Source organism: the organism of the source record quoted next, unplaced genomic scaffold (assembly GCF_019419815.1).
Source record: "Pyrus x bretschneideri cultivar Hongxiangsu unplaced genomic scaffold, Pyrus_bretschneideri_v1 Contig7, whole genome shotgun sequence".
Classification (NCBI taxonomy): Eukaryota; Viridiplantae; Streptophyta; class Magnoliopsida; order Rosales; family Rosaceae; genus Pyrus; species Pyrus x bretschneideri.
The window spans coordinates 3,466,050-3,491,796 of NW_025999809.1; the positions used below are offsets into that span (position 1 = coordinate 3,466,050).

A 25,747-nucleotide genomic window follows, 5' to 3' on the forward strand; every position below is an offset into this window, starting at 1 on the left:
TATTATACAACACATACAAAATGTAAAATATGGTCATTTTGGTTACGGTCTTTGTTCAACCCAATTGTTCGATTGAAATTTTATTTATTCAGTCCAACATTTAAATGTTGCATTATTTAGGAGATTTAACTCTCGCATTTATGAATTTCAGAATCGATAATTATGAAATTAAAAAAATTCAAATAGTATTTTTGAAATATAATAATTACTTAATGCTCAATAATAGAGTAAGATTGTTCTTCACATAGTTTTAGCAAAATCAATAAGACATTTATTAGTAGTGACGAGAATGGACGAATACAATTGTACAAAGAAACCCTAAACCCAATGGATATAGTTCCAGATTTTGGTGATTTTTGGTAGACATGATCTTTGAACGAATACCTGAAAGATGGACAGTTCAGCTCATTGAAATACATTACGAAGTGAGCCCCACAAAATGTTTATCAAAAGTTGTATAAAAAAAGTGATGTCATAGATATGTCCCCATAACAAATATTATATGCCTTTGGCCTTTTATGGTTATCTCCAACCTTACCATGTATGTTTAACTATTCATCTTTACGTATAAATGACACACCCTGACCCGGAATGTCCACCTGGACTCTAAATCGAGTTGTGCTGAGCGACACCAGGAAGGTGACGAAGCCATAAAGTGTGGTGATGTGGAAAATGTGAATAAATTTGAACCTAAAAGCAAACTAAATGCAAGAGTGCGCATGTGAGCAGGATTGAACCTAATTCACACATGGTGCCAGAGCATAAGTAAAATACAGTAAAAGTAGGATAAGAATTATACCATCGAAGGTAATCTCCTAAAGTAACATTTGCCAGGAATCCTTGTCGGCACAAAAACTCTGCCACTAAATCGTGGAGGGCCAAAAAATAAGGTGAGTGGGCCTAAAACATAATAACCCTTCGCTACAAAACAAGCATAGTTTCCAAAAATAACATACTTCGTATAGTATAGAAATACTTACCATAAGTAATATCTCCAAAATGCAATAATTCACCATATTTCGCATATAAAACATATAGTATCCAATATCTCGCGTAATGAACATATAATATCTAGTGCTCATAGACATATGCTGACACACGAACTCATGCAGAGATATTTTGATATAAACAGGATTGGGTGTAATAATGATTTACGTTATAGTATTACAATCACATGAATACTGGCGCTATGCGCATCACATACGAGTCCTAATTGCCTATAGCAATTTAGGACAAGATTGGCACCTACAATGGATCTAAAATGAGCGTACGGTGCAATGTGAACATACAGGTGAAGACTGGCCCTGGCCCGGGTGAGTACTAACACCAGTGTAGCATGCACGATGAGCAGTTAACACAAATATGATCATGCAACAGTAATTCAATAATCCTAGTCAATAAAATACTATTCATGGCCACAACTATGATTAAAGCATCCCATAATAGTACGAATACCCGTGCCTCTCATAGGATATAAGACAATTTCATAAATTTCGTTGTTCCACTCATTCTTATAAGCGTTAGTCTAATCTAGATGTAATGTAGAGAATTCTTTACTAACTATATATATATATATATGGAAGTTAAATAAATATGTAGTAAAAGACCCACTCACAATTACTTGCGAGATCACATCCGTTCAAGCTATGAAAGTCGAAGCCTCCGATAGTAATCACACCTAAGCATAATATTGAGGCCTATTAGTCAAACTCAATTAAAATATTTGAATTTGGAAAAACTGATGGCGGATTCAGAATCAGCACGTTGAACTACGCTAAGAAAGGTCCTGAGCAAATTTTGTAAAAAGTCAACAATCAACCAAAAAGTCAGCCGAGTCGTCAAGGCGGTCAACTACGTTAAAACTTTGGAATTTCACCAAATGGATGCCAAAAATGGACTCGGGGCATCAAAATAGCGTAGGAGGGTTTCGGAGAAAATTTCGAAAAAGTCAACAAAAGTCAACTAATGGTCAACATTTAAAGTTAATGAAATGGACCGAAGTCGAATTTGGTGGACTCGGGTTGGATTCGGGTTTGAGTCAGTTTGTGGATCCATGTTTGGATCCGAATTTTGGTTATTGAGTCGAGTCGACCTAGTCCCAGTTGAGGGTTTCTAGGGATTTTGGCCTGGAAACTTTTCGAGCTCCGATTTGGGTTCAAATCTTAACCATTTCTTGCATACTATATATGGATTTGAAGCTATGGAAGAGTAGATTAGGAATATAACAATGAAGTTAGTTAGTTTTTGTCCTCCAACTATTAAAAACCTACAATTACCACCCTAATTTTATAATTTGTTAAACTGTTGTATTTCTTTGAATATTTTTTTGGCTAAGAAATTTGGAATTAGTTTTTGTATAATCTAAATTTGGAATTAGTTTTTGGATAATCTATCTTGTTTTACTTTTATGAACATTTTGCTATAAAAAAGTTCAAATTCTGAAGAAAAAAATTGGTAGTGAAATATGAGAAAATTGAATTTTTATGGATGAGTGAACATGTAGATGTGTATTTCTAGAATATTAGAAGAGTTTTGGTGTTGGATCTGATTTGGGTTAATTTATAATATTATTTTGACCATTGGATTTAAATTTAAGTCATTGAATCTTTTTATTATCGTTAAAATTGATTAGTTGGATTTGAGTTGTTGGATTTAAAAAAAGGATGTAGATGGGCAAATGGCATTGAATCAATATCCAGGAGGTACGACAGTCATTGGATGCCAGTGACGCTATAGTCACATTCGTAGAAGGGGTGTTGTCCATGCGCTCACCCGCAGAGGATCTCTTTGCTTTAATGCAGCTAACGCACGAAGCTAAGTCTTCTCCTTTCTTCACATGCAACTACTACAAGCTAGGGCCCTCGTCGGCCCATTTATTTTCTTATCAATCGTGGTGGAGGGGGGGGGTGTTGTTTCTCACTCCCAAATACATCCCATGAAGAGGTATTGGTCTAAATTTCAAGTTTTTATTTTTATTTTTTATGAGAAATGTTAAAGAGACTCTCTCAAAAGTGGAACTCTCCACTGCCTTATGTTTTTGGTACAATTCTTATGCCAACATTATAAAATATTATGCAAAAAATATGAGGTAATAAAAAATCTATAAAGAGTCTCACTTTAAAAATATCTCATCATTTTTTTTTTTTTATTTCCACCCTACAGCCTAAACGGAAACGGTAATGGGGTAAATTTAATTATTACCGTTAGATTGGAACATATGATAAGGCTACAAATCACGACCATTGAAATTACACGACCAAAATTGAACTTGGCCCGAATACTTTGTCCACGTTCATAACCAAAATTTTAGATTAGTTTTTCTGACAAAAGTATTACTTAAGGAAAGTACAACAAAACCTTGTCCGACAAAGATAATTTTCATAGTCCTGTCCAGCGCATAGACGGCAGGTGGCACAACCTTAACAGTTAACACCACTCTCCATTTCACTACCAACACTCCTGCGGCCCAGGCCCATTAATCTTTCCACGCCCTCTGCACATTCCCGAACGCGGAAGTATAAAAAATGAGAGTGCCCCTTAAAAAGCAAAAGAAAGAAGGCTGCGATATATAACACTCTCGCTTGCTTGTCTGAACTTTCCTCTGTCCCTCTCTCTCTCTCTCTCTGTCTCCCCTCTTTCTCTCTCCCATCGACTCTGTATGTAGGGATCGCTGAGAGCAGCAGCCACACACCCGCACACCGACCGCCACTCTCAGCAGCCATGGATTGATCTGCCCTCGTCGCAATTTCCACAGTTGCATCGGGGCTTTTCGGTAAAGTTTCCTTCTTTACTTGCTGATTAACACATTCGGCTTAATTTCGTACTGTAATCTTCAGATCGGGGCCTTTTCTTTTCCGCGGAAATTTCCCTGTTTTCCCGCGAAATTTGTTCGATTTTCCGGGGAAGTCGGGGAAACGTTTCCCGCGGGAAACGTTGGGATGTTCTGTCTGAAATTGAAGAGTTTCGGTTGCTAATTCTGAGGCTTTGTCGTCCAGTTTCGATTTTTTAACGTTTGGTTTTGACTTTTTTAAGGTTTTAGGGTTTTGAAGTGTCGTTTGTGAATCGAGCATTTGGAGATCTTTACTCATTGCGGTAGTTCAACCTTGCTGTAATTGCTGGTGAGTCTTAATTTGCTGTAGAAATTAGGGTTTTTGTCGTTTATCTTTCCAAATTTGGCTGCAGTTTGTTTGAATTTTAGTTGTCATTTTTTTTTTCTTTCAGTTTGATTGACTGAGGTTAATGCTTCTCAAGGTTGCTACTTTTGCTGTAAATGTGTAATTTTGGTGATTTGAGGATAAGTTTATTAATTAGAATAATTAGGGAGGTAAGATTGTAGTGGATTTAATGAGCTAACATTCCCTTTTGATGATATATAGGACCACTTACTGTTTTTACTTTATTTGCATGCTGAATTGTTTGTTTTGAAAGTGCGAGTATTATTCTAAGTCGAAACTATGAAGTTGAGATCATTCTGATGCTTTGAGCGGAGCACATCCATCCCAATTTGATGGTTTCCTTTTTATTGGGCGGTTATGGGATCTCTGATCTGGTTTAACTTCATCCTTGAAGCTCCCTCTTCTGTTTGTCAAATTTAGTTACATTGGGAAAGTAATCTGTCAATTTTTTTAGTATCTTTATTAAGCTGTTTTCGTATGGATGATTACCCAACCGATATATGTTTGAGGCGGCTTGAGAAGGCGATGACATCCAGCGTATCCTTCAGTCGAAGCCAACAATATTTTTATGATAGTGCTATTCACACACGCATTTTTACCTCCCACACACCCTTGTTAATTTTTGGCCATTGATCTTCAATTCATTCAATCCGACGGCCAAAAATTGAGAGGGGTGTGTGAGAAGTAAAAATTATATGCGGATAGCACTACCCTTTTTTGAAATACCTTTGCGGTTGGACTTGTATCAAGACCTGAAAGGATTTGTTTTCCTAATAATTTAGTTTTCTTTATATTATACAAGTGAATACCTGATACATTGGCAGACTGTAATCTTCATATACATCTAATTATGCATGTATTGACCTGTGTACTTTAGGGGTATGATGAGTTTAAACAAGATGCTGTATCAGATCAAAATTAGCATGTAGTTTTTCTGCTGTTTCTGCTTCTTTAACTGTCGATAGGTCAATATGTGTTGACATTTCTCTCTTTTGTTATCTCCAGATCCTTTGCCATGGATAATACCCATTCCGTTTCCACGCTGATAGATTGTACAACATCTAAGATACAACAACTTCAGAAAGCATTTTCTGAGCTTGAGAGCCACCGAGCCGTAACCCTGAACTTGAAGTGGAAAGAACTTGAAGCGCATTTCCACGGTCTTGAAAAGTCCTTAAAGAGGCGTTTTGATGAGCTGGAAAGCCAAGAAAAGGAGTTCGAAACCCGAACAATTGAAGCCCAAAAACTGTTAGAAAAGCGGCAAGCTGCTGTTGTGGCCAAGGAACAAGCTTCACTGGAGATTCTTCAAAAGAAGAGAGATGCTGCTGCGTATGCTATTACTCATGCTCGAGAGAAGCAAAGGAAGGTATCAACTGAGGAGCCTTCTGTTGTCACTGATGATGGCCAAGGTGAGCCGCCAAGTGTGGAAGAGAAACCACCAGATATGATAGTTTCTGATAGTAACTGCCAAGAAATGAAAAGTCCTGAAATGGTGAGTATAGAGGTGATGTCCTATCCCCAGTTAGCGAAGCTGTGTGAACAGATGGACACAGAAGGTCTCCACACATTTATATCAGATAACCGAAAGAACCTCGCTTCCATAAGGGAGGAAATTCCACTTGCACTAAGAGCTGCAGCCAAACCTGCCTTATTTGTCTTGGAATCTTTGGAAGACTTTTACCGCCTAGAAGGGCCCAATACAGACCGGAAGAAGGATGCAAACCTGTTGGGTGTCCGTCGAACTTGTATCATGTTGATGGAGTGTCTGAGCACACTACTAACAAACCCAGAATTAGTCTCTGCGTCTGATATAATTACAGAGGAGGTTAAGGATATGGCAGAGGCAATTGCTGAAGAATGGAAGCCGAAGTTGGATGCTCTTGACATGGATGCTAGCAATGGGAACTCACTAGAGGCTCATGCCTTTTTGCAACTTCTCGGAACTTTTGGCATTTCCTCTGGTTTTGATGAGGAAGAACTATTCAGGATAATACCAATGGTTTCGCGTCGTCGCCAAGCAGCTGACCTTTGCCGTTCTCTTGGATTGACTGAGAGAATGCCAGGTTCGTGTTTTTCTTTATGAAAACATACAATTAGGTGAAAATTTTCAAAACTTTTTTAGTTTGATAAATAAATATGCGGTCCTTAAATATGGCCATGTGAACTATTCCAATCTAAAGAAATGTTTATCTTCTTTACTTTTGTTTTGCCCTTGTCTTTTACTTGTTGGCATGTGTCTTTGGCATGTTTTTGTTTACAATTCTATAAGTTGGTAATGTTTTGTCTCCCGCTAGATCTTTCCATTATAACCACTGAAATAAGGTTAGAATTGCAACTTTGGTCAAACTTCCTTTCTATTCATCCTGGGTGAGTTACTCAGAAGCTTATATAAGCTGGTCTTGCATTTCATTACTGTCATTGTGTAAAAGTGCAGCAACATCAGAGACCAATCTCCTGGCATTGGCAGGATAATTTTACCGATACCCATATAACATCAACCTGAAAACAATGCAGTTTTGATTAAAGGACCACCGTTGAGAACCTAGAAGTTGAAAAAAAATGATTTCTTCCTTGCATGAACTTCAAATTTTGTATATTCTGGAAGCTGATTATGTTAATGTTGACATTGCAGGTGTTATTGAAGTGTTAGTGAATAGTGGACGGCAAATTGATGCAGTTAACTTGGCTTTTGCCTTCGAATTGACAGAGAAGTTCTCTCCTGTGCCTTTGCTGAAGTCCTACTTGAAAGAGGCAAGAAAAACTTCGCCGGTCAAATCTGGAAATGCATCTCCCACAGCACAGGTGCTCATCACTCTTTATCTTTATCGCATGGGGTTTCTGCTCTCAATTTAATTATATTCTATTTTGCATTTTTTGATTATCTGTTTAATATGAAATTGACTTTAATTTGCCAATGGAAAATTAACCCGGGATAGTACTGATATTTGGTGGGGTTTTCCAGAGAAAGGATGGTGTATAAGTGCAAAATGGATACATATAACAAATATTTTGTTGTTTCAGAATGAAGTGAACGACCGAGAGCTGGCTGCCCTTAAGGCTGTGCTCAAGTCCATTGAAGAGCATAAGCTTGAGGAGCAGTATCCAGTGGATCCTCTTCAGAAACGGGTTCTTCAGCTGGAAAAGGCCAAAGCAGACAAGAAGAGGGTGGCTGAAGCAGCAAAGCCTCAGCCCAAGAGACCTCGTGCTAACGGTGTTGGATATGCTCCCCGCGTCACTAATGTTGTTACTGACAAGACTTTCTATCCTAGAGTTGCTGATAACAGGTACCCGCAATACGTGTATGACAGACAGTTTGTTTACCCGGGACCTGCTGACAACCATTGCCCCTCCCTGCTGGGTTCTGCTACGTACAACATGTCTCCTGCTCATGGAAACTACTATGCAACCGGCTACCAGTACCAGCCTGCGGCGTACCTTCACTAATTTGAGGCCAAAAAAGTGACACTGATCCTCCTCAGTTTAACGGTTAGTCTTTAACCCTCTGAGTTCGTCGATGTTCAATGTAAGAATGATATTAGTATCCGAAAAAGACCCCAGAAAAAGAAAAAAAAAAAAAAAAAAGTTGTCTTGTTAAATTGTTAGTTGGATTTACAAGAAGATATTTGATCCTCTAATATATGTACTTTGTTTTTACTTTTGTATATGTTTTTCTTTTATCTACCTTATGTTTTAGTTTGAGTGCATTCAAAATGCACATAGCCAACAGGCTGATCATTCAAGGAGGTATTTTTGACATGCTGAAAACTTTGAAGGGATCGTGCCAGTTTTAAATAAGAAAACCTCTCAAGTATTTTATAACATAACGTACCGGAAGTGGTATTTATGCCTCGTACCTCCGGTGATCGTATATTGAAACGTTTCGATGGAAAATTTTCATCGGTAAATCGTGAGGATCCAGTCATCCAAGTGTGGAGGTATTTTTGCAAACATTTTTCTTTCACAATAATTGGTCAAGTAGTTAGCAAGTATGGAGGTTATTATTAGGAGAGAGAAATAAGTTTCTTCAGCTTGAGTTGGGTTAAAAATACGGAATGTATTAGCACAATCACTATTTTCAAATAAAGTATTTTCTACGTTAGCATCATGAATAGTAGAAATGGATGGAATTGCTAAAGAATCAACTGTAACCCTAAAAGAACCAGATTCCGTAAACAACATAGAGGGAGAATGAAGGGAATATCTTATCGAAGCATGAATCTCTCTAAAGTACTGACAAGTGCATTGACCGGTTTTTTCTAAGTCTGTTGATACCAATGTCGTGTTCGAATCAAGAATGAGATCATTTTCACAAAGAGGGACGCTAGATAGAGAAATAGCTCTTCAAAATGCAGAGGAATTTCTCACGCCATGAACAATTATTTAGTTTAATGACACTCTTTATTTGGTTTAATGACACTCCGTCTTTATTTAGTTTGAGAAAATGCTCAATTCTCATATCATGAGTTGAATTAGAAAAGTTATTCATCCCACGCTAATGTTATGTCAGTCATCAAAATTCACCACGCTAAAATAGCACAACTTTATTTTTCTTATAGTTCTTTTTGGTCATATTTATTTATCTTCAAAGTTTTGGTACCAACTCTAAAAGAATATAAACTACATTGATTTATCTTCTAATTAAATAGGATAAATTTGGTATATTCGCACAGGTTTTGAGTCGTGTGACATATCGCATCTAAAATTGTCATTTTTTGCCATGAAACAATAGATACTCTAATTACCTCCTCATGCACTCTCTATTTTTGTGTTCTACGTTTTGATTTATTCTATTGACATTTTACTGCAGTGATGAAAAACAATATGCCTATTTGTGTGTTCGATCCCCATTGAGCCTCCTTCTCTTTAACAACTAAAAATTTGACATACCAACGCTATCGTTTGTAAAAAATAAAAAAGTCTAACAACAAGTAGAAGACAGAAATGTCATGAGAAAAAAAGGAATGTGAATTACGTTCTTTGCCATCCAAAAATAAAAATTGTAGACATAAATTGGGCTGGACTCTTGGGTCATGGGTTGCTTTTGTTACTACCCAAAATCCACCATCCAATTCCATTGATCATCCTTTACCTTCTTGGCCTTATCTTCTCTCTGTCCATCTCCCTCTCACTCCTCTCCAATGGAGTCCCTCTCCATGATCCTCTCCTTTTCTCCACCACCCCAAAACCACCTCAAAGCCCAGAAACCGTCCACCTCTCCACCAACCTCTCTTCCCCAAACCACCACCATTCCCGCCATTTCCACTTCCCTGCTACCCAATTCTTCCCAATTCCAATTTCCCTCCACCAAAAACACTCCTCACACCCCAATTTTCCTTCTCAAACCCACTCATTTCCCTCACAGATTACCAAAAACCCAACTCAAATTCCTCCTCACCGAGCTCATTGCAACCACCCCATTTGCCCTTCCTTCTTTCGCTTCCGAATCCGCAGCCTCCGCACCGGAGCAAGTTTCCGACAAAATAAACCTGGAATCAATCTTGGTCTCGATCGATGACTTTTTCAATCGGAACCCGTTTTTCGTTGCTGGGTGCACGTTCGTTTGGCTGGTTGTGATTCCTCTGGTTCAGGCGTATTTGAGAAAGTACAAGTTTGTCCTCGTCATTGACGCGTTTCGGAAGCTCCGGGACGACCCGAATGCTCAGCTGTTGGATATTCGAGACGAGAAGAGCTTGGGGTACCTGAAGTCTCCGAATTTGAAGATTTTGAACAAGGGTACTGTGCAGGTTCCGTTTTCGGAGGATGACGAAGCTGGGTTTGTGAAAAGGGTTTTGGAGAGGTTTGCGAACCCAGCAGAGACTGTGCTTTGTATTCTGGGCAAGTAAGTGTAAAGATTTTGCTTTAGCTTCATCTTTTACTTGAATTTATGCTAGAAGTGGTTTTATTATAAACGTATAAAAATTTATGTTAAAAATCCAAGTGCTTCCTTGGAAAAGCACTTCTACAACCAAGGAGGGTTTTTTTTTTTTTATTTTTTTTTTAAACGTAGTAAGCACTAAAAGTGCTCTCAGAAGCAATCCCAAGCATGCCTTAGATATGGATTGATAGTTTAGGTCTATGATGAGTGTCTAGTTCTAGGAGAAAAACTTACCTCCAATGCTAGTGTGACGGTATCCCAAGCCAGCTTAAATACCGCCGTAATGACATCCCGTGGAAGGAAGATAAGTTTATTTCATTTTTTTGGATTTAAAGGTATGTGTAATCTCAGTATCGGTTTCTCTTGTTGGAAGGTAGTTTTGATGGAATTTCCATCAAAGTGGCTGAGTTACTGTTCAAGAATGGTTTCAAAGAGGCTTATGCAATCAAGGGTGGGGTTGGAGGTACAAAAGGGTGGCTGGTAAGCGTCTTTTCTTTTCTTTTAGTTTCCGTTTCACGTTATCTGCGATTAATTTGAACTGTAGCTCCATTGAGATCAGCCTTTGTGTTGATGCTTTTCAGGAGAATGTAGTTGAATTGTTTTTTGATTCATTAATTCTTGGTAGATTTTTTTGGATGTGTAAGATTCTGATGGAACCATTCAAATTCCGAATGTAGTAGAGAACCTATAACCCTAGAGTGAGGAACAATTTTCCTTTTCTGGATTTGTGTACCAGCACCATAAAAAGTTATAAGGGCATACATTATGCATATGGGAAATTTTGAATTCTCCGACTGCTTAAGTTTTTCTGTTGTACCGATAACGACCTAATTAAAGCAAAATTTCCAAGTTGACTAGTGAAATGATTTACTGCATAGGTTTGAAATTGCTTCTAGGGTGTTTTAAAGACTGTTTGACGAGTGCGTATAAGAATTCTGAAGCTGCAGTTCAACTTTTAACACGAGGATTTGCTAAAGTGTGTTGGCCAGTTTTGTTTTCTTAGATAATGTGTTTACCTTTTTCCTCCTCAGGAATCACAAGAAACTCTTTTGCCACCTTCTATGCATATCTACCCCAAGAAGAAGGTTAAAACTTCACAAGAAACTGTGGCAAACGGAGTTGTTCAGGGAAAGGAAGACAGCAATGGTGCTGTCACTTCTAGAAATTTGTCCACAGGAGAAAGTCAAACGACAGACAATGGACGCACAACCAAGTCTACAGACTCCGCATCACAAATGAAAAATGGCTCTAGATCATCCTCTCCCTACCCAAGCGTATGTTCAGTTTCTTTGTCATTAATAATTACTAGTTACAAAAGATTACATATCCTTAATTATCGACACCGTATGCTTTACCTTAAAAGATGGTTTAATCTCATTCGTTCTAGAGTTATGGCTTCCATTAACCAATGTTGGTGGGTGGATTTTGCACAATCCATTGGCAGTTTCAAATTTCTTTTCCAATAGGGTCATGTCTGTTTGTTCATGTACGTTTTTTCATTTTGGTTGTTTCCGATGCAGTATCCAGATTTGAAACCGCCATCTTCCCCAACTCCATCGAAGCCCTGAGATCGACGCTGTGACTTGTCTTGCTCAGAAGTGGTGCCTCCGGTTGGGCGAAGCATATTTTTTCACAAGTTTTGCCGATCATTAGTTCTATATTCATCATATCGAGGAGAGGTTATTGATAAATGACCGGCGTTGTATGTCTTAGTAGCAGTAAATTTCTAGTTCTGAATTTTCATATCAGCTGTATATTTTGTAATAAGTGCGTTTGAGCTAACATTTGTCCCATGGTGATCGTTGCAGCGGAACCGTGTTATGAAACCATTCGAAAATGCACAAATCTTCCATGTGGTGTTGCATTGTGTTATGTATAAATGTTACCTCTCTGGTGGGGAAAAAAAAAAAAAAGCCCCTTTGGACAATGCCCCTGTGATTAATCGCGTTATCAGTCTCAGTTCAAATGAAATTTCCGTCTAAATTCCTTATAAATTTGTAATTGTGTAACCATATGACATTGTGCGCAGAATGTGGATGAAAATATCGATACAAACTAAAGACTAGTAATGACTAATGAGTTTGCCAGAGGTAATATTGAGATGAGAGAGGGAAAGGAAAAAAGAAAAGAAAAAAGGGGTGTCAAATCCCGTGTAATTAAACGACACTTAAAATGTTCTCTAAAATTGACCCATTTAATTAAGAATCTAAAATTGACCAATGTTGTCTCTGAATATTAGTGCTACACATCAATCTTATCATTTCGTAAGAATTTTATCAAAACATCTGTTAATGTGCTGATATGACATACATAAGAGTCATACTTAGATCCAAAAATAAAAAATCAATTAAGTTTCTCTGCCGCAGTCCGGCCTGACCAGCCAAAACATTGCAAATCCTTTCACAAAACCTGTCCCCAATGGACTCAACCCATACAAATTATTCTTACATAAAAGATGCCCATGCAGTAGAAGTTTTGACGGAATTATAACAGAAGGATGACATTAATTTCAAGCATTTATATCCAAATACTACATTGATCAATTTTCATCTTTGAAATCTTATTGATTGAATAGGTCAATTTTAAGGATCATTTGTGATAAAAAAAAACCCTTTTGAAATTTAAACGACATGAGAAGCAAAGAATTTCAAACCCGATTTGAATTCTCAATTACAAGGAAAGGAAAATCAAACGAATTTTATGGAGGTTTTGGGATGGGATGGAGCCCTCTCGTCACGTGACTTCTATGTCGCAGCACGTGCTTTTGCCGACAACCGGAAAGAATTCAACTCCGACTTGCCTCCATGGAATTGGGTTCCTTCTCCTCATCTTTCTCAGTTGCAGCAGCAGCAGCAGGGCTACTTGTCATTGGAGAGGATTTGCCTTCACGGGTCAAGCAAGGTAGGACACGTGGGTCAATGTGTATTAAGACAGGCGGCTTCTCGGATTAAAAATCTGCTAATCATACTTTGTTAATTTAATTAATGATCTGTCTTAGGAAGATGTTAATGAAGAGAATCACACTGGGGAAGAAGAGGCGTCCGAGCCCGTTGATAATGCCACTCTGGTGAGCATATAGCTGACCATATTGTAAGGATTTTGTTAGCGACAGTCCTCCACGCGCAAGCCACGACTCCAACCATTGATTCATTGATGGCGTGGGCGACTAACTCGAGCATTGCCATTTTTAGTATTTCCTGTTTGAAAGGTTGAGACCAGTAGTCCTCAAGTATGTTACTACGACTTCCATATAGTCTACAGTGATTCATATCGGTTTCCCGTGCTGTATTTTCGCAGTTACCACATCGGTATGTTAACCTGTTTTCGGCAACTTAAGCAGAAAAATTCAAGCGTTAATGTTCGTAACATTGAATGATATATATAGATGGACAGCCCTTGGCATTGGAAGAAATCGAAAAGGACCTACCTGCTTGCTGCTCATCGAAGGTTTTACTGGAATCAAAATGGGCATTTATAACTCAGGAGGTACGTATTCCTCAATCTCCATCGCAATCAAAATTGAAGAAGAAAATCTGTTCAATGAATCATGCAGAACTGTGTCTTCCTCACAACAATGGAGTAAACCGGACGTGAACCCGAAATACCAGATCGCATTATGTAGTTTGCTCATCCTTACAATTGTAGAAAAACCTTTTCAAATAAGCTAATTGATGATTTAAAGTAACAACGTTTTGACGCCGGACAATTGGGATTGCTAACCCTATCTTCCGTTTTGTGCTACTCCTTAATGGCAGGTTCGGGAGAATGAACAGATTCTGTTGTATTTAACATTTTAAGTTCATCCTCACTTCTATTAGCTGTCCGAGTAAAGTGAACCAGAAATTCTGTATTGCCCTCAGCACCCTTAAGAGGAGACTCGATCCATCCTTTGCTGCTAAATCCAAAATTCTCTACACCCTTGATAATCCTATCAAGAACCTATTCAATAAAACTTAATCAATATCAGGCTGTAAACAATCAAAACATTAATCGAATTCAGTGATTAATTGATTAAGTACCATTATTTAGCAATTTGATAATTATGTTGCATTATCACGAAGCTGATGAACTTACGATTAGTGAAACAGCCAGTTACAAGGGGGCATACACTAGGCCTCGGTTAGGGCTAAAAAACAATTATGACTTAACAAGACGGTGAAAAATAAAAGGGACACCTGTTCTCTTTTAGATATTAGGCTGAAAGAAACCAGATAAAAACAAGGAAGAAATGCTTACTTCTTGATGGACTAATGGATCCCTCACAATCCCACCACTTCCTACCTGCAAAGAAAATGAACTTCTGAATTGTTAAACTTTTGCTTACAATGTTTTCTGGACAAGGTTTTGTTGGGAGATGATGATGTTGTTGTTGTTGTTGTTTTCTGGACAACATCGATCCTTATCTTATCATTGTGCATTTGAAATTAGAATATTCTAGATTTTCCACCCTCGAAAGTACTGAAAGCCAACACGCGACTAAAACAGAAAACAAATCCAAACTATCTGTAAATTACGTAGAAATTGCTCCATGCATTGAGCACAATAAAGAGTAGAGAAAACTTACAAATGTAGACCTATCAGAGTCTGCCTTAAGTTTTATGCAAGGATTAGTATGAAGAGAAAAGTTTGCTCAATCAAAGCAACACAACTTTCTTATACAGAGTGGTGCATATACATGCAAAGGAAATATTCGTTATTCTGGAAACGTCCAGATATAAATGCACAATATTTTTCATGAATTCCTAGTTCGAAAGGTTTTTTTTTTTTAAATATCAAATAGCAGTTGCATTGGCATACTGTTGTAGCCTGGATAAGGAAGGTAACTCCTTCTCTATATTGTCATCTCTGCTATACTTTCTAATTTCAAGTAAAATAAATCGAAATAGCTTCCAAAGGTAAGTATGGGTTGATGTAAGAGGTTGATGTCAGACTCTTACTTGTGATCTGCGAGCTTCAAATTGAGGTTTAACCAGGGTGACCAGTGTCGCCTCTTCCTTCATCACATTGACTATAGCAGGCATGACCTGCTTCCAAATTAAAAGAAGCCTTGACCAAGTGTAAAACCCATAGGCATAATAGTGAAAAAAAGCTACCTAGCCTTCAAATTTCTTAGAAAGTATATTTTTTTCCATGGGGAATAGGCGAATAGCACATAGAGAACATACAGAATTATACAAGCAACAAATCCTCGGAATTTCCAGTAACAGAAAATAAAAGTGAGATTGGAACAGCCAAAGAACCAGACAACAATATACATTTACAAGTATTTGAAAGCGTACCAATAGAATGGAGATGAAAGAGAGGTCCAAAGTCACCAAGTCAACTTTTTGAGGGAGTCCAGGAAGGTATCTTAAATTTGTTCTTTCTATCACGCTAACACATTCATGCTTCCGAATTTTTTCTGCCACCTAATGATAAGCAATCAATTGTTGAGTAGAGGAATATCAAAGAGAAGTAAGGCACAGGCCACGGTAATTCCATTCAATTTTCATTTCTATAGTCATGAAAATTAGAGGGAAAAAAAGAAACTCCAACCCTGCTGATAAACCTACATTTTCAATTAATGGAACAAAACTTGAATTACTACCTAATAATTGTATTACCTGCCCATAACCTACATCAACTCCATAAACAAATGATGCACCGTACTGAAGTAAGCAGTCAGTAAATCCACCAGTTGACAACCCAGAATCAAGAGCTACTTTGCCCGAGACATCAATACCTAGCTGTTCAATGGCAGCTTCTAACTTGTGTCCTGCTCTGGATGGACAAAATAGGTACAAATTAGAACAGAAGGTCTCGCTAAAGTTACAGCACAACCACATTTTCAGTATAAACGAAGCAAAAGTTGGTTTGTCAAAGTGAAGTAATCACCTACATACATATTTTGGGACTTCAGCCATTATCTGTACATCAGCTTTGTCTGAGACTGGAGTCCCGGCTTTGCTGACTACCTTTCCATCCACAAATACTTTCCCTACACCAGTAAACATGAACCAAAATTACCTCCATAGTCCCTACAATGTCATATATATTTAACAGCAGTTTCAGCTCATATAAAAGATGAAGTAATGTGCAAAACAGATTTTCACGAACATTTACTACAGTCAGAGTGACAAAAATCCTGAATTTTATATGCTGAAGTTGACTACAAACCAGTTTAGATCTTTACCCAAATTTCTTTCTAGAGAAATATGCAAAAATGAAACCGGTCATAAACTTACAATCAAAATAGAATAGAGGGAAACCAACAATAAGCAGTATTTACACCACGGTTTAGCGCCATTTTATCATCCATATAGTGTCCCTCCTTCTTTTCGATTCAAAGATATAACCGCTCTATTTGTGCATATTCCCTTCTTTCTATCAATGACCCTTGTAATTCAACTGTAATGCTCACCTTGTAAGATCCACGACTGGATGAAGGTTCGACTATATTGTTGAAACCTTTCGAGGCATACCTCATCTAGCCTCTTCCTCCTAAAATTGTCATTTTTCAAACACAAAAGTAAATATATAATTAACGAAAAGAAACTTCACAGATTGTCATTAGTCAAGCGTAGACCCAACACTAATTGCAAAATGTGTAAATTTATAAATTAGTATGGAGATTAAAAAGCTTACTTCTTTGGTGGTAGAGCCTTTGCAAACTTCACAGAAGCAAAGGTTCTATGCATTGGCACTCCGACCCATCTCGCTGAACATAAAACCCAGTTTAAAGAATTAGAGATTTCAAGTGTTAGACCACAAAAAATGAAAAACCTTATAATACAATTGCCATGTAAAGGACAATAATGCAGAGCCAAATGATAGCACCCCAGGTGCTTGTGAAAATTCCCCAATGAAAATTAAGCTACTTTCGACTTGGAGAATCAAATTATAGCAACAAAAATAAAACCAGATGGAGAGGAAGAGAGAAGGACCAGGGAGTTCCTGTAAGTTGGGTTGCGAGAAGAGAAAAGAGAAGGTTGAACTCGTTCTTGCAAAACGGCAGGAGATTACGGTGTGATTTGGGAGCTTGAGAAGCTGAAGCCCCATATCTGATTCTCTGTCTGCACATCCGCTAGTGGAGGCTAAACCCGATTTGAGTAGTTTGCTCTTGGCGGTTTCAATTGGGTCGGGTCTGTAATTGGGTCAACAACATAACATATTTTAGTTCAAGGTTTGGATTGGGCTTTGGTTTTTCGTACTTTTTAGCTGAAATGTTAAAACCTTTGAAAAATATTTAAATCTATACACATATTTTACATCTAAATGGTTTAAGTTGCAGTCATAGACGTAATTATATTGGCTGTAGTAGATGTGGGTCTACATATGCTTTTGAGATTGAATTCACTACAGTTTGGATTTGTTTTGAGTTATATGTCGCTTGCATAAAAATATGATTTTTTTGGTCAAACTAAGCTACTTTCATAAAATAAAAAGACTAGTATAAGGAAAAGGGAGCCCAAAAGGCAGCACATAACCTAAATACAAGTCCAAGAGGGAAAAGCAAATACAACAGAAAGCCTAAAAGGACCCAACTGAGAAACAACCCAAAAAACCCTAAAAATGGAGAGGAAACCAACATCTACCACCAAGTCAGCCGACATGCCTCCATTGCAAGGTCACCACCACCACCAAGAGAACGAACCAAACGAAACAACTGGATCAACAGAAAATAGGGGTCAGCGAGCCACCAACGCAGTGAGCGCTCCCATAATCCTACCAAATAGTGCTAAATGCACTTAGCCACCAAAAACCCAAGCTCGCTGTCAAGGAGAAGCACTTGGACTGAGTAGCAGTGGTTGGTAATTAAGGACATGCGACGAAAAGAAGCATCGGAGAAAGAGAGCTGCATAAAGGCCTCGGTTTGAGACAAACTTAGGGGAATTGAGACAAACCCCAAGGAATTGAGAGAGCTCAAGGAAAGCCAAAGTAAAGGAAAAGTAGAGTAGTGCAGGAAAAAAAGCAGACACAGAGGATGAGAAAAAAGAAACTAGAGGAAAGCTTGAAATGGAAAAGCAAAGAGGGGGATGGGGGTGGGGGTGAGGGATATGGGGAGGGGGTGGAGGAGAAAGGTTCTGGGAAGGGGAAGTGGGGGAAATCGAAGGAAATGGTGGAAACCAAAAGAACAAGGTGGAAGAAAGGGGAAGATGGAGGTGGTCGAAAAAACAAGGAGAGATGGTGAGAAAGGGAGGAAACAAGAGAGTGGAAGAAAGGGGGAAAGGGAGGAAGGCGAGGAGGGAAGGGCATTGGGCTACCGCTGACCCCAAGCCGGAGCCAAAGGCCGACGTCAAGGAGGGTTGCAGAAGTTTAGGGGTTTTTGGGAGAGAGAGAGAGAGAGGCAAGGAGTCATAGGAGAGGCACTAAATTTTCTACCTTTGTATAAAAAAACATGGTTTAAAAGTAAATTTCTTTGACTAGTAATATGTTTGTGGTTTAAAAGTAGAGAATCAAACCTAAGACCTCTCACTTACAAGTGAAAAAGAATACCACTAAATCATAGTACTAAGTGGCATGCTTGAATCAATTGTTAATACTAAGATCAATAGGGTTTAGGGATATAACCAAAGCGCACATAACTATATTATTGCTAGCCTATTATGAGGCTTAGCCCACCACCCCTTTAATGTAGATAATATTGTTTGTTCAAAAATAATCAAATATATGGTGCAATAATAGTCGATTGCATGCATTAACAGTTGGTAGAATTTTTCTTTCCCTAAAGAATCCCAACCAAATTCATAATATAAAACTTGGACTTTGGGAATATGTGTACGGTGTCACACAGCAGATGAGGACCAGAAAATGTCTATCCTAAACCAACTACCCTGTCCCACCAATTTTTCAGTTTATGACTTGTAACCATATCAGCCGTTAAACCAACTACCCTCTCCCGCCATTGCTAATTTGCTACCGTTCTTACAGTTTACACAAATTAACCACCAACTACTAAGCAGCAGCAATGGCAGCAACGCAAGCCAAAACCCCTTCGCTTTGTTATTATGCTCGTCAACTTCACAACCATATTCCTGCATCATCCCTATCACTTGTTGGTAATAATCTTAAATCCAACCACCACAAGAAGCCCCTCAAATTCACCTGCAGATCCAGCGGCCAGGATGTAACGATTCTTTCTTTGATCATTGTGTTTAACTTTTGTAATGTTAATTTCTGTATTTTTTTTATTTTATTGATTTCTGACTATATTTTCTTTGTCAGGATTATTACATTGATGCTCCTGTTGAAATCGGTGATGGATTTTCCTTTAGTGGAGGTGCTTACTTAATTCTGGCATTTTTGAGGGAGCTGTTATTTGCGCTCCAGTTATGTCATCCCGCTCTTCACGTGCAGGATGACTGTTTTTGAAGTGCTAATAACAATTATATTTCTCGCTTGTGCGTATGTGTGTGTTTATATATAAAGTTAAGTGGAAATGTGGGTGTTTTGGCAGGAAAGTATTCTGATGGACCAAGTCCTTCCGATGAATGGTTTAAGCAAGGGAAGATAGTGAGTCCCTTTCCTATTTTTCTTTCTTATGTTTTTTGTTAATTTAACCATTGGAAAGCCACTTGCACTTTAGCTCATGCTTAAACCGTAACTTCGATTTATCATTTTCCTCTAGGTGAAAGCTTATGCTGCTTTTGGTTCTGGCGAGAAGGCAAAAGACCCGATTTTTGGACTCGCAATGGGTGCTGATTCTCAGGCCTCCACTGATGTTTTCAGGTGAGCTTATAAATTACCTTTAGACATTCTTTAGTTAATGTGTTTGTTTATATGATTCTGTGGAATGCAGACATTGAGATTGGATTATTTGCAGGGTTTACCAATTGAAACATGCTCTGTATATATGATTTTGTTCCATAGATGGTTTTGCGTTGAATCCGGAAGTGCTGATAATCCTTCAGTTATATTAATTCATGGTTTTCCTTCTCAGGTGAGTCAGTCTTAATTTGTCAATGCAGTAGGATAGGAAGCCTTCTACCATTTTTGTGTTGTTGTATCTGTATGATCGATCGATGCATGTTAAACGCATGTTTTAAATTGTGAAATCCGTGTTCAAGTTCCCCATCTATGTCTTGATATTCTTCTGTTTATTCATAAATGTGTTCAAATCATCAGGCATACTCTTATCGCAAAGTTCTTCCCATACTCTCAAAGGACTATCACACGATTGCTTTTGATTGGCTCGGTAAGAATCAAGACCACAAGTTTATCTTATATCCTGAATGCAGTTCAAATTCTTAACATGAACTACTCATGCGATTCAATTTTTGCTTCGCTTGAAAAGCAGTTCAATCTGTTGCTTATTGCATCTGCCTTCAATTGCAGGCTTTGGATTTTCAGATAAGCCTCAACCCAAATATGGATTTGACTACACTATGAATGGTAATTGTTTTTGGTCTTCTCTCCTATGAAGTCAGGCAGATAAATGTAAAAAGTACTCTTGTTTATGTCGTCGAGTTTTTCATGGTTTTGCAGAGTTTGTAGCATCCTTGGAGTCATTCATAAACGAAGTTACTGTTAACAAGGTCACGCTCGTTGTCCAGGTATTTTGTTTCTCCAGTGAATATATAAACATGTAATTCAAAGCCTGCAATTGAAAAGAACTCTGATCTTTAATGTGCCTCTCAGGGATACTTTGCGCCGGTTGTAGTTAAATACGCTAGCAGTCATCAGGAAAAGATTGACAACATAATACTCTTAAATCCTCCGGTATGTACTCTCCCGAAATCCACCATTTCTTTCTTGGTTTTTTTACTCATACTTTGTCATTTTGAACAAATTGCGGAGTTTTCGCAAGGTTTTCTTATTTAGAAATCGCCGTCTTATTTCTCAAGAAGAAATCTGAAGATTAGAAACAGAATTATGATGGATGTTATAGTGTTATCTTGCTGCATTGTAAACTTATTCAGGCAGATAATGTCATCTTTTCTTTTTATTAAAGCTAACAGAGAAGCATGCCAACCTTCCATCAACCTTGTCAATTTTCAGCAACTTTTTGTTGGGTGAAATATTTTCTCAGGTAAGAAAATATTCATTTTCTGTTTGGTTGCCGGGAAAAAAGAGTATCATTCCAATGTGAACTTGGTCATTAACGTTCTCTGTGTGATGATCGACTAGGATCCCTTGAGGGCTAGTGATAAAGCCTTGGAAAGCTCCGGACCTTACAAAATGAAAGAGGACGATGCTATGGTCTACAGAAATCCTTACCTCACATCTGGAGCATCCGGTTTTGCACTAAATGCAATTAGCAGGGCCATGAAGAAAGAGCTGAAGGTGAACCTTCTTATCATATATTGTACTTTAGTATTTCGTCGATTTCCCTCCTGCATGTGCACCTTACTGCCGATTTTCCTCTTAAAGTTCCATGAGTGGCCAATTTCCTCCCTACCATCATGTTTTACTAATATCTCACATAATTTTCTGTTCATAGAAGTCCAATGCCAGCCATTAAATTATGCAGGCCCGGCCCTGAGGGGAAACAGGTGGTGGCCACCGTACAGGGCCCTGGATTTGTATTAGAGTTTGGCTGAAAGCATAATCAATTTTTCATGAGACCGGGTTATTATGCTGCTAATGCAGTTTCTTATGCTGCTTTTGGCAGAAGTATGTGGGAGAAATGAAGACGATACTAACAGAGGAAAACTGGAAAGTTCCGACCACAGTTTGTTGGGGCAAAAGAGACAGGTGGTTGAGTTATGACGGTGTTGAAGAATTCTGCAAGAATTCTAAGCATAAGCTTATTGAAATTCCTATGGTACCACCCTCTTCTATGCACATATGCAGGACAAGTTTTAGCTTTACACACACACATAAAATATATACACCGTCCAACAGATTAATGTTTTTATGTTAACCTTGTTCGATTGTCTGACGTTTTTAGTTTTGAGAACTCACACAATCCGGGCATTTTCAGGCAGGCCATCACGTGCAGGAGGATCGCGGCGAAGAACTTGGGGAAGTCCTTAAGGGGATTATCAGAAGAAGCCGTTTTGGTCTTTAATACTTTTATCATTGCTTATTTGAGAGAATTAAAGGGTAAATCAACTTCCATGTTTCTTGTGTTAGTATATAGATTTTTGAGATTTTTGAGATAGTATATAAATTTTACCAATTGAATGCTACAAATTGTAATACTATTCACAAATTCCATATGTATGCTATGAAAAGGCACCATGAACAAATAATGAAAAATGTTCTAATATTCTTGCTATCCAGAATTGAATTTTGTGTAAATTTAAATCGTATTAAGAATAATGGACAATCCAGTTACAATTTTTCATATAGCTATAGCAGCATGTACACTGAAAGGTTGAATTTTTTTGGGAAGATGCTTTTTATTTTCTACTTTTTTGAGCAGCTGCTTTTACATGATATCCAATTTTTGGATGCTGTGATTGGTTAGAAAATCAATCTCTTTCTGTTTTTACTTTGCTGTGATGTTCTTTTGGAATGGATCAATCCAGCAATTATCTTCTCTGATTGCCCTTTTCCATCTGTTCTTGAAAATTTCCAATTCAGCTAAGGATAGCTTCCTTACCTGAACATAATAGATGCATGAACGATGAATTTGAAGAATCCCTAAGTTCGCGGTACAAGCTTTGGGCTAGGAGAAATATTTATGCTACAAAGAACTTCAGTAGAATTCTTACCTCGGTTCTAGGGTCAGATACCGGCTGTTCTGAACTAGGCAAGCTTATATTTTGAGCAGGTTGATCATTTGCATCAGCATTTGTCTGCATTGGTGATTTTCGCCATTAGTGAGATATAAACAAATCATACGAAAATTATAACTTCGCAAAACAGACGAGTGGGGAGAGACAGGGAGTTGTACAAAATTTCTGACCTTGTTTGCTGCCGAACCCCCCAATGAAGGAATACCATAATGAATAATGTACTCAGAATCAACAATTCCGATATTTTTAGTTCGATCACCCTGTAAAGGATTGATTCGGACATGAGAAATGTACAGAATATAATGGGTGAAGAAAAGATGTAATTTACAAGATGGAAAAATTGCCTGTGCACAATAACCAAGCTGGAAATCCAAGCCCCAAGCATGAACTAAGTCATTCTGTTTAGGAGGGGGAAAAAGGTGAAGAAATAAAGAACTGTTAAAAGTCTGATTCATTGACCAAAACCTGATTATAAATGAGGTTTAGCTTCCTGCTGATCTCATCCTTTTCGATAATACAAGTTAAAACCCGAATCTAACCTTATCATTAAGCAATGCAGAAGACTTAAACCTTGTTGTACCTGAATCATATGCCATATGCAGCGCCACGATGCTCGTGAAAACACAGGAGCCATCATTTCAACAAACCTGCCCATACATATAATTAAGAGGTGTAGGAACGCATGCAGCATACATGGATTGATGCACGTGTGAGTAAACTATAATCATCTATGTGTGTATGCAAAATTCGTACCCTGTGCATGGAGGATCAGTGCTGTTTTCATCACACTTCCTTCCACCACGAAGCGTCTTGTTTATCTTCCTGTTAATGCATCACCAACCAAAAGATTGGAGCAATTTAGGAAATGTGAAAGAGAAACGTTACTTCGACCTAAGTTCAAGCAAATACTGAAGAATATACTCAGAATACATGAGTATTAATAGAGCCTGCGGCCAAATTTCCAATTAGGTTTGATGTAAGTCTCCTTATTTTCTTAGGAAAGAGAGCACACCTGTGTACTTCTGTTCTGTTGTCTCTCGCCGTAAGAAGATGATGCACCTCGGAGTTGTCAGGATCCAGTGCTGGCTGTGATATCTCAAGCCCCTCTTTTCTAATAATCGATAAGTATCTGCATATGAAAGAAACCAAGATGGATTCATCATACTCAGAAACAATATTTGGATGCAATGGTTCACATCAATTAATGCATAAATAATGTACGAATTGGGCAAGCACCTTCCAGCATTGAAATTTTCGATTCCAAGGTCCTCGTCCCAGAGGAAGATGAATTCGTACTCAGAAACAATATCTGGATGCAAGAAACGCTTGGCATACCACCTATGTGAAAAAGGAAGCGGACCAAGTTACTAGAACTGACTAGGAAAAATAGAGCAAGTGCAAAAATCAGTTTCAAATTATAGCTAGGGGCAATTACCACTTAGTTTGATTCATAGCAGACACATGAATGGCCTTACCACTCCATTCCAAATCTCTCCACTCGTTTACATGACCGTCATAATGGAAAAGCATCAAAACGAAATCACTTGACATGAACTGCGAAACCGAATAACAATGAGATATCAAATCCATTGAATTCAAAGATCGAAGAAACTAAACAATGGGATGAGAAACAATTGTGCTCTCCATTACCTTCTTTACAATCTTGTTCACACTTTCCTTTTGCTTTAATCCAACTGCCATGGCCAATAAGTTTGTTGATGACTTTGAGTTCTAAAACAAAAGGAGTGCAGAACATATATCAACATTCAAATCATATTGCCTGCAACCCTAATTACCAAATTCTTCAAGCTGCCTAATCAAAACCTAAGATTAATGCTACAATCAACACAGAAACACGGGCATACCTTTTTGTTTCGGGGACCCCATAACGGTTGCATTAGGAAGTCGGAGGTCTTGGAAACAATTCCTTTAGGTAGTGCCTCAGTTCCTTCAGGCTTGCATTGAGTCTGAACATGTAGGACATCATCAATCACAACTACAAATATCAACCACTGTACATATAAATTATAAAGAAAAGTCAAGTGCCATATAAGAACAAACCTCGCAACTTTTCGAAATTGTATGTTGCACACCATTAACCGATCCCCATGTTAAAAACTTCTGCGAATAAAATGCCTAATTAGAACTAAATATGCCATTTTAAGCAGAACAGCTGAATCTGTATGCATATACATATATAATACTTATTCAATGCAGTTAACTGCACTTTTTTAAAATATGTAGTCAAGTTTATTGATGATATATTGGCAACCATATCAACTGCATATCAACAACCGTAAGGTCGAAGTATCAACAGTATTAATAATATGAACAAAGTATTCACATTTAAAAAGAGCAGGGTTAATATATAGTATAATTATATATATATTCAATTATGGCGAGGAGAGTACCTCTTTATAATCAGTGACAACAAATTGGCTCCCAAAGAAGAGAACTGCAGAAAGCATAGCAATGGTAGAAAGGAAACTGCAACTAAAGAACCTCCTCTTCGGGTCCTCGTGAGAGATCTGATTGCAGGAGCAAACAACAAAAACAAATATAAACCAAAATAATTAAAAGGGTACAAGATTGGACATGTAAAAGCCACATAAACCAATTTAAAAAAAAAAACAAATTCAACTGCATCACTTCAAAAAACACGAAGAATGGAACATAGAATAAATCAAAGGAAAATCAAGAAAATGAGGAATGCAGAGGGAGATAGAAAGTATCATACTACGAAACCAAAACCCGAGAAATTTTAAGAGAGAGATTGCAAAGAGGGACTTACAGAAGTTGGGGTCTTCAGCATCATCATCTCCAAGTTGAATAAAAACAAATTTTGAATGTTGAGAGATTGAGAAATGAGATTATGGTGATCGGAAGAAAGGAAGCAAAAATTATGAATTAAAATATGGTATATATTGGGGAGAATAAATTTAATTAAAAAGTTTCGTCAGCGGGGCTTCAAAAGCAGTCCAGCAAGTGACGCGGCACGTTTCTTGAAGCTGCAAAAGCCAATTTTCAAATAAATA

General features: G+C 37.9%; 6 protein-coding genes across 15 annotated transcripts; 4 read left to right on the forward strand and 2 right to left on the reverse strand.

The window, feature by feature from the left end:
* Positions 1–3,610: 3,610 nt before the first annotated feature.
* LOC103934360 (FRIGIDA-like protein 3) lies at positions 3,611–7,829 on the forward strand. Of its 3 annotated transcripts, none has more exons than XM_009344107.3 (5): positions 3,611–3,772; positions 4,033–4,118; positions 5,181–6,238; positions 6,808–6,977; positions 7,197–7,829. In XM_009344107.3, exons 3-5 carry the CDS (start codon positions 5,191–5,193, stop codon positions 7,617–7,619), a joined length of 1,641 nt encoding a protein of 546 aa, XP_009342382.1. In that variant the 5' UTR covers positions 3,611–3,772; positions 4,033–4,118; positions 5,181–5,190; the 3' UTR covers positions 7,620–7,829. The 3 variants fall into 3 exon arrangements, with proteins under 3 accessions (XP_009342382.1, XP_018499803.1, XP_048430022.1); XM_018644287.2 differs by having other exon boundaries at positions 3,612–3,772; positions 4,040–4,118; XM_048574065.1 differs by lacking the exon at positions 4,033–4,118 and having other exon boundaries at positions 3,613–3,772.
* Positions 7,830–9,260: 1,431 nt separating this feature from the next.
* LOC103934358 (rhodanese-like domain-containing protein 4A, chloroplastic) lies at positions 9,261–11,922 on the forward strand. The gene is made up of 4 exons (XM_009344105.3): positions 9,261–10,014; positions 10,428–10,530; positions 11,082–11,324; positions 11,571–11,922. Exons 1-4 carry the CDS (start codon positions 9,314–9,316, stop codon positions 11,616–11,618), a joined length of 1,095 nt encoding a protein of 364 aa, XP_009342380.2. The 5' UTR covers positions 9,261–9,313; the 3' UTR covers positions 11,619–11,922.
* Positions 11,923–12,104: 182 nt separating this feature from the next.
* Positions 12,105–13,644, forward strand: LOC103934378 (ubiquitin-like-conjugating enzyme ATG10). The gene is made up of 4 exons (XM_009344127.3): positions 12,105–12,951; positions 13,049–13,117; positions 13,259–13,358; positions 13,436–13,644. Exons 1-4 carry the CDS (start codon positions 12,751–12,753, stop codon positions 13,642–13,644), a joined length of 579 nt encoding a protein of 192 aa, XP_009342402.3. The 5' UTR covers positions 12,105–12,750.
* Positions 13,642–17,134, reverse strand: LOC103934359 (hemolysin A). 2 transcript variants are annotated; one of them, XM_048574066.1, is made up of 10 exons: positions 16,974–17,134; positions 16,675–16,747; positions 16,451–16,530; positions 15,925–16,027; positions 15,654–15,810; positions 15,330–15,458; positions 14,988–15,074; positions 14,287–14,331; positions 13,771–13,989; positions 13,642–13,700 (listed from the first exon to the last, which is right to left on the reverse strand). In XM_048574066.1, exons 1-9 carry the CDS (start codon positions 17,086–17,088, stop codon positions 13,789–13,791), a joined length of 990 nt encoding a protein of 329 aa, XP_048430023.1. In that variant the 5' UTR covers positions 17,089–17,134; the 3' UTR covers positions 13,642–13,700; positions 13,771–13,788. The 2 variants fall into 2 exon arrangements, with proteins under 2 accessions (XP_048430023.1, XP_009342381.2); XM_009344106.3 differs by having other exon boundaries at positions 13,642–13,989.
* Positions 17,135–18,897: 1,763 nt separating this feature from the next.
* LOC103934357 (uncharacterized hydrolase YNR064C) lies at positions 18,898–22,249 on the forward strand. 6 transcript variants are annotated; one of them, XM_048573618.1, is made up of 13 exons: positions 18,902–19,156; positions 19,255–19,309; positions 19,487–19,542; positions 19,658–19,758; positions 19,900–19,969; positions 20,155–20,224; positions 20,365–20,421; positions 20,515–20,582; positions 20,668–20,748; positions 20,981–21,058; positions 21,157–21,312; positions 21,470–21,521; positions 21,641–21,718. In XM_048573618.1, exons 1-12 carry the CDS (start codon positions 18,998–19,000, stop codon positions 21,488–21,490), a joined length of 972 nt encoding a protein of 323 aa, XP_048429575.1. In that variant the 5' UTR covers positions 18,902–18,997; the 3' UTR covers positions 21,491–21,521; positions 21,641–21,718. The 6 variants fall into 6 exon arrangements, with proteins under 6 accessions (XP_048429573.1, XP_048429572.1, XP_048429575.1 ...); XM_009344104.3 differs by lacking the exon at positions 21,470–21,521 and adding an exon at positions 21,953–22,249 and having other exon boundaries at positions 18,911–19,156; positions 21,641–21,793; XM_048573616.1 differs by having other exon boundaries at positions 18,898–19,156; positions 21,157–21,521; positions 21,641–21,793.
* Positions 22,250–22,256: 7 nt separating this feature from the next.
* LOC103934377 lies at positions 22,257–25,747 on the reverse strand. 2 transcript variants are annotated; one of them, XM_048573614.1, is made up of 14 exons: positions 25,504–25,747; positions 25,124–25,240; positions 24,774–24,830; positions 24,578–24,679; positions 24,363–24,443; positions 24,148–24,266; positions 23,949–24,050; positions 23,725–23,841; positions 23,466–23,534; positions 23,293–23,359; positions 23,057–23,110; positions 22,883–22,972; positions 22,689–22,772; positions 22,257–22,576 (listed from the first exon to the last, which is right to left on the reverse strand). In XM_048573614.1, the coding sequence occupies exons 1-14, from the start codon at positions 25,528–25,530 to the stop codon at positions 22,463–22,465; spliced, it is 1,200 nt and encodes a 399-aa protein (XP_048429571.1). In that variant the 5' UTR covers positions 25,531–25,747; the 3' UTR covers positions 22,257–22,462. The 2 variants fall into 2 exon arrangements, with proteins under 2 accessions (XP_048429571.1, XP_048429570.1); XM_048573613.1 differs by having other exon boundaries at positions 24,774–24,833; positions 25,504–25,743.

Bases quoted from the DNA above. Each gene is read 5' to 3' on its own strand.
- LOC103934357 (XM_048573615.1), top strand. From the start codon at position 18,998: ATGGCAGCAACGCAAGCCAAAACCCCTTCGCTTTGTTATTATGCTCGT. The intron at 20,225-20,364 runs GTAAGAATCAAG...CTTCAATTGCAG, and splicing joins GATTGCTTTTGATTGGCTCG to GCTTTGGATTTTCAGATAAG. The intron at 20,749-20,980 runs GTATGTACTCTC...TTTTTATTAAAG, and splicing joins TAATACTCTTAAATCCTCCG to CTAACAGAGAAGCATGCCAA.
- LOC103934360 (XM_009344107.3), top strand. From the start codon at position 5,191: ATGGATAATACCCATTCCGTTTCCACGCTGATAGATTGTACAACATCT. The intron at 6,239-6,807 runs GTTCGTGTTTTT...TTGACATTGCAG, and splicing joins ATTGACTGAGAGAATGCCAG to GTGTTATTGAAGTGTTAGTG. The intron at 6,978-7,196 runs GTGCTCATCACT...TTGTTGTTTCAG, and splicing joins ATGCATCTCCCACAGCACAG to AATGAAGTGAACGACCGAGA.
- LOC103934359 (XM_048574066.1), bottom strand. From the start codon at position 17,088: ATGGGGCTTCAGCTTCTCAAGCTCCCAAATCACACCGTAATCTCCTGC. The intron at 15,459-15,653 runs GTAATACAATTA...GCTTATCATTAG, and splicing joins TTGATGTAGGTTATGGGCAG to GTGGCAGAAAAAATTCGGAA. The intron at 15,075-15,329 runs GTACGCTTTCAA...ATTTGGAAGCAG, and splicing joins CTTTCATCTCCATTCTATTG to GTCATGCCTGCTATAGTCAA.
- LOC103934358 (XM_009344105.3), top strand. From the start codon at position 9,314: ATGGAGTCCCTCTCCATGATCCTCTCCTTTTCTCCACCACCCCAAAAC. The intron at 10,015-10,427 runs GTAAGTGTAAAG...GTTGGAAGGTAG, and splicing joins GTGCTTTGTATTCTGGGCAA to TTTTGATGGAATTTCCATCA. The intron at 11,325-11,570 runs GTATGTTCAGTT...TTTCCGATGCAG, and splicing joins CATCCTCTCCCTACCCAAGC to TATCCAGATTTGAAACCGCC.
- LOC103934377 (XM_048573613.1), bottom strand. From the start codon at position 25,530: ATGATGATGCTGAAGACCCCAACTTCT. The intron at 24,834-25,123 runs GTACTCTCCTCG...TTTTATTCGCAG, and splicing joins TTGTCACTGATTATAAAGAG to AAGTTTTTAACATGGGGATC. The intron at 23,535-23,724 runs GTGTGCTCTCTT...ATGCATTAACAG, and splicing joins AACAGAACAGAAGTACACAG to GAAGATAAACAAGACGCTTC.
- LOC103934378 (XM_009344127.3), top strand. From the start codon at position 12,751: ATGGAGGTTTTGGGATGGGATGGAGCCCTCTCGTCACGTGACTTCTAT. The intron at 13,118-13,258 runs GTGAGCATATAG...CCTGTTTGAAAG, and splicing joins CCGTTGATAATGCCACTCTG to GTTGAGACCAGTAGTCCTCA. The intron at 13,359-13,435 runs GTATGTTAACCT...TGATATATATAG, and splicing joins TTTTCGCAGTTACCACATCG to ATGGACAGCCCTTGGCATTG.